General features: G+C 56.5%; 4 protein-coding genes across 4 annotated transcripts; 3 read left to right on the top strand and 1 right to left on the bottom strand.

The window, feature by feature from the left end:
* Window positions 1-47: 47 nt before the first annotated feature.
* Window positions 48-804, top strand: PHACADRAFT_214363 (uncharacterized protein; the record flags this gene model as incomplete). Its single annotated transcript, XM_007401831.1, has 3 exons — window positions 48-272; window positions 358-572; window positions 656-804. 3 exons carry the CDS (start codon window positions 48-50, stop codon window positions 708-710), a joined length of 495 nt encoding a protein of 164 aa, XP_007401893.1. The 3' UTR covers window positions 711-804.
* An 11-nt stretch (window positions 805-815) lies between these two features.
* PHACADRAFT_214362 (uncharacterized protein) lies at window positions 816-2,425 on the bottom strand. Its single transcript, XM_007401830.1, has 3 exons — window positions 1,674-2,425; window positions 1,436-1,613; window positions 816-1,375 (listed from the first exon to the last, which is right to left on the bottom strand). Exons 1-3 carry the CDS (start codon window positions 1,878-1,880, stop codon window positions 981-983), a joined length of 780 nt encoding a protein of 259 aa, XP_007401892.1. The 5' UTR covers window positions 1,881-2,425; the 3' UTR covers window positions 816-980.
* Window positions 2,426-3,584: 1,159 nt separating this feature from the next.
* Window positions 3,585-3,818, top strand: PHACADRAFT_56504 (uncharacterized protein; the record flags this gene model as incomplete). Its single annotated transcript, XM_007401829.1, has 1 exon — window positions 3,585-3,818. A coding segment is annotated over one exon (234 nt), but the record flags the coding sequence as incomplete, so codon positions are not given.
* Window positions 3,819-4,089: 271 nt separating this feature from the next.
* PHACADRAFT_105973 (uncharacterized protein) lies at window positions 4,090-4,436 on the top strand (the record flags this gene model as incomplete). Its single annotated transcript, XM_007401828.1, has 2 exons — window positions 4,090-4,175; window positions 4,235-4,436. Coding segments are annotated over 2 exons (288 nt in total), but the record flags the coding sequence as incomplete, so codon positions are not given.
* Between the last annotated feature and the right edge of the window lie 250 nt (window positions 4,437-4,686).

The following is a 4,686-nucleotide window of genomic DNA, read 5'->3' as shown; positions in this document are numbered from 1 at the left end:
CAACGAACGGTGGTGTTCACAAGCGCTCACGGCGACGCACCCCGTATATGGCAAGGACCGCCGGCAAACACCAATGGCCACCGGCGAACACCGGTGGTTACCGCTGGAGGTTGGCGAACGCCGAAGTTGCAAGTCACGGGCTTATAACTCACGGGATCGTACAACGGGCGCTAGGCCTACCGCGACTCGTTATCGCGCGCAAGCGCGTGCACAGACACTGGGGGCAGCCGTCGGCCCCGATCTCGAGCTTCCTCGCGTCGTACGTGCCCACCGTAAGCCAGGATCCTCTCTTTCTCTACCCCCTCTTTCTGCCTTCCGCCCGCCCGCCGTCTAACGTCGTCTTAACCCGTCCCCCAGCCCTTCTTCCTCCTGCTCACCTTCGGCTACAAGCTCATCTACCAGACCAAGATGGTCGCGCTCGACGACATGGACTTCTCGCACGTGAACGTGGACGATGACGCCCAGCGCGACCCGGACTACGCCTCTCCGCTCGCGAAGGTGCTGGGCTGGCTGCCGGTCTCCTGGGGCCCGTCCGCCCTCACTCCACCGCCGTATATCCCCCAGACTTGTGGGTTCGCTTCACGTGCAGTTAGACGTGTCTGCATATGTATCAGTATACGTATGGCTAGAAATAGCATGGTTAAGAGGAATCCAGGAATACGCCGCAGGTGGATGCGCAGTCTGCACAAGTCACCTGTGTCACTGGGTAGCATGCTTGTGCAAAATCATCGTCGGAAAGGAGCCTGAGTTTCTCCGCTTTTCACCTGAGAAACATCGGAGACAATACTTCACTTTTTACCAGTCAAAATACGGCCTTCGCTATATGATTTATATACGAGCTGTGCCAGCAGGCGGCCATAGGCCATTAGCGATACAAGCAATATTGGATAAATACTGGTCCTTCTAATTACATGCGAGATATACAATTGTTTTTGCAAGCAATGTCAAATAAATATCAGTCCTACATCCTCTCTGCCCCATTAAACGAAGACAATATCGATCTCCGAGGGCAAGGCCGAGACCGAAGTAAGAACTGTGTTGTTCTGCTCCATGTTGAAAATCGTCGCCCCAGTGATGTCCAGGGGACCGCTGGAGGTCGCGGCAGACACATCGGTGAAGTTGACCGAGCTAAAGTCGGCCAACGGCGGTAGGGACCCGTCCGATTCCATGTCCTCGATGATCCAGTCCGCTTCCTGCATGCACAGAGTGCCGGTGGGGGTGACCTCAGTGACGGTCTGGTTCGTGCTCTCATTGGTGAGGACCACCGTGGCCGACGTCGCGTTCGTCACGGTGATGCTTATCGCGATGTTGTCGCCCGCCGAGAGGTTGAAGCCCGGGACGGCGACGGGGCCTTGAGGGAAAGCCGTGATAAACGCTGGGAGAATATAGATGGCTTGTCAACATGCGACGGGGAGGGCAAGGAGCACGGACTGACCACTATAGGACGCTTCACCATTTTCGACGATGGACTCGATACCAGCCATGGCGCCGGCATTAGGGCAGTACAACGCATCAATGCCGACTATGATGGCTACGCCGAAGGCGTCAGCCTCGTTCCCGTCCCCGAACACGCTAAGTGGCGAAATCGTGAAGGACGCGGAGACGTTGGTGACCTATGGGAAAGTCAAGCCTGTCAGCGCACGGATCGCACAGAGACATAAGAGGAGACTCACTGCAGTCGCATTTAAGATGGCACCAGCCACGTTTGGGGAGAAGCTGGGTTGAGAGCTGCTGTCGGCCTGGCGGGTCAACATGTGCGACCCGTCAGCACTACGAATCAAGTGCAACGTAGGCGCGATTTCGGGGCGGGTCTTGGGGGACGGCATCGACACAACAGTCGTGGCAGCCAGGGCCAACACAAAGGAGATGATGAAGTGCATGGCCGTGTGAGCGACGTGGGGTTCAAAGAGCTGTGATGTCGTCGAGTGAAGAAAGGCGAGAAATGTGTGGTTTGGCTACGGCGGTCGGGCAAGTTTATATACATCGCAAGCCTGTCCAGCAAACACCTGCGCGCCATGGCAATGATTCTGCGATGCACTATGATGCACAGAGCTTGTCGAGGCGGGGCGTGTCGCATCACACTTGCGGCCGTTGCGACTGGAAATGTCGCATATCAGGGTTTCCAAAAGTCTGGCCGTAGACTGACTTTGATGGCGACTCAGATCTCAGACGTTGAAGGACAGCCTGGAGTACTGTACCTGAAGGAGAGCGGTTTCGAGTGCTGAAGCGGCGTTTCAGACGGGATCGTACAACGGGCGCTAGGCCTACCGCGACTCGTTATCGCTGCTCACCTTCGGCTACAAGCTCATCTACCAGACGAAGCTCGTCGCGCTCCACGACATGGACTTCTCGCTCTCATGAACGCAACTCTGGCCAGAATCTTGACAGCAGACTCGAGGCAATTGATATACATGGTCTCTTCAGCAAGGTACGGACCTAACAACATCTGGTCAGACGTCTGGTTTTGACGAATAACGTAAACCAACACAGTTTGGTACCATTATTGAGTAAGTTAGAGTTGCTTTTCGCTACTGGCAAGCTCCAACTGTTTGATAGGCAACGCATGGAAAGGACATTGGATGGGAGTACCGCGTTCTGCACCATAACCTTCATCAATGAGAACGCAGGTATGATATCCTAGTAGCATGTTTTTGCTTTCTAGGCTCTAACATTGTACAGATCTGCAAGGGTGAGCACAGTGGGTATTTGCGCCTCGGATGCACGACATGCTGAACATCTTGGGCCCAGACGAACCCAGCGGAGACGGGGCCTGTAGATGCCGCGAACGAGCCGCCGCCCTGTCCCGTGTGAAGGAGGCCCAGGCGGCAGAAGAGGCAGCCATCGAGGAGACGGACGCTGCAGCGAAGGCGCGTGCAACGGCTGCAGCAGGCCTGGACGGGGCCTCCCTCGTGAGGAGACAGTGCGCCGAGACGGTCATCGCCGCAGGCAAGGCATATGATGCCGCACAGAAGCGCATGGAAGATGCACGAGCGAGCTTCGACAGGGCCAGCCGCGACGTGGTGTCGTCCGGTGAGCGCGTCGACCGCGCGAAGACGGCAGAACAAGCCGCCCGACGCAACGCGCAAGCCGCCAGGGATGCCGCTGCCAAGCTACCCAACGATGAAAATACTGCGAGAGGGGAACAGGAGGTCCGAGACGACATTCGGGAGTCCATACGCCGGATGGAAGAACTCCGCACCCAGGAAGAACGGGATAAACGCCCGGAGGGAGCAACGAGCTCGCATGAAGACGAAGTGGCAGAAGAGCGCCGCAGGATGCAGGAGTTCTACGCTTCACAGCGGCAATACGAGGCGGAGAAGCGGGCGGCGGAGGCTGAGCGGCAGGCTAAAGAAGCAAAGGCAAAAGCAGAGGAGGAACGGAGGAAAACGGAAGAGGCGGAGCGCCAGGCGGCGGAACAGCGCAGAAAAGAAGAAGCTGATCGTCGCGAGGCAGAGGCCGCACAGAAAGCATACGCCGAGGCCGTACGCCGGGAGACGGAACGCTGCAGGCGGCGCGACAGCGGAGTCAGCTGCGGCGCGGGCGCCTGGTGTCCCGCAGTGATCGCGTTGCAACGTTTCAAGCTCGTCAGCAGCGAATTTGACAAGATCCAGTTCAACGAGAGCCAGCCGCTGACAATGTGGAGTATCCCTTGGCCGACGCTGCGGCACCCGCTCCAGTTAGACATGGCCGACATCACGTGGGACATGGTGGACAACTTCTTCGAGGAGATCGTCTTCATGATGTCCGCGAGAGACTACAGAACGCTCGTTGAAAAGGCGCATCGCAGATTCCATCCCGACAAGTGGAGGTCACGGAGACTGCTCCTTAGCGTACGCAATGAAGATCTAAGGAAGAAATTGAAAGCCGTAGGAAATGTCGTCGCGCAAGCGATGACACCGCAGTGGAGGAAGAGCAGGGATTACTCTGATAGCGACCAAGACTGATATTACCCTGCTTTGAATACTTCTTGAACTCTTGCTGTGATGACTTTCGCCACGTGCTCTGCTGTCGTGTTTTCTTGTCAGTATCGTATACGCTGTAATACATTTGAAATGTAACTTCCTTCTCGAATGCTTCAAGTGCGAACAATTAAATATCCGCGCTGAACCAATGCCAGATCACGAGATCGACCCGAACGACGACGCGCAGGTGGCAGCGTACCGGAACGAAGTTTGGTGCGTCGGAGCAGCTCAAGACCCTATACGCAAGTGCTCAGTTAGGCCATATTCCATAGGCCCGTGGTCGAGGAGGCCAATCATCTTGGGCCTGCGTTCGCCAAAGTCTTCAAGGAGACCATCCTGGTCGCAAGTCCTAACAAGTCGCTGCCGCGCTCGGGCAAGGGCACCGTCCAGCGCAAGATCACGCTCGACCTTTATGCGCCCGAGATCGAGAAGCTGTTAGTGATTCATTCTGGATCTCAGTGGGTTAGGTCGTGATGTTTGTCGTTACAGTTACGAAACTGTCGAGGACAGCACCAACTCCATGGGCATCTATCCGCCGTATTCATGGCGCCCAGAAGACATCCAAGACTGGCTGCTGGAACATGCCGCGTCTCTGAACGAAGGGGTCACCCCACCGGCCGATGCGGACATATTCTCGCATGGCTTCGACAGGTTAGGCAGATCTCGGTATCCCGCCGGATATTGGCTCACATCTCCGTCTGTATCCAGCTTGAATGCCACCTTG

The sequence above is a fragment of the Phanerochaete carnosa genome, assembly GCF_000300595.1.
Source record: "Phanerochaete carnosa HHB-10118-sp unplaced genomic scaffold PHACAscaffold_13, whole genome shotgun sequence".
Classification (NCBI taxonomy): domain Eukaryota; kingdom Fungi; phylum Basidiomycota; class Agaricomycetes; order Polyporales; family Phanerochaetaceae; genus Phanerochaete; species Phanerochaete carnosa.
Note: the sequence above shows the minus strand (reverse complement) of the source record. Positions and strands in the feature narration are given on the sequence as shown.

Coding starts and splice junctions, on each gene's coding strand:
- PHACADRAFT_214362 (XM_007401830.1), bottom strand. CDS start 1,880: ATGCACTTCATCATCTCCTTTGTGTTGGCCCTGGCTGCCACGACTGTT. Junction 1,614..1,673: donor CCATCTTAAATGCGACTGCA/GTGAGTCTCCTC, acceptor ACTTTCCCATAG/GTCACCAACGTCTCCGCGTC. Junction 1,376..1,435: donor TGGTGAAGCGTCCTATAGTG/GTCAGTCCGTGC, acceptor ATATTCTCCCAG/CGTTTATCACGGCTTTCCCT.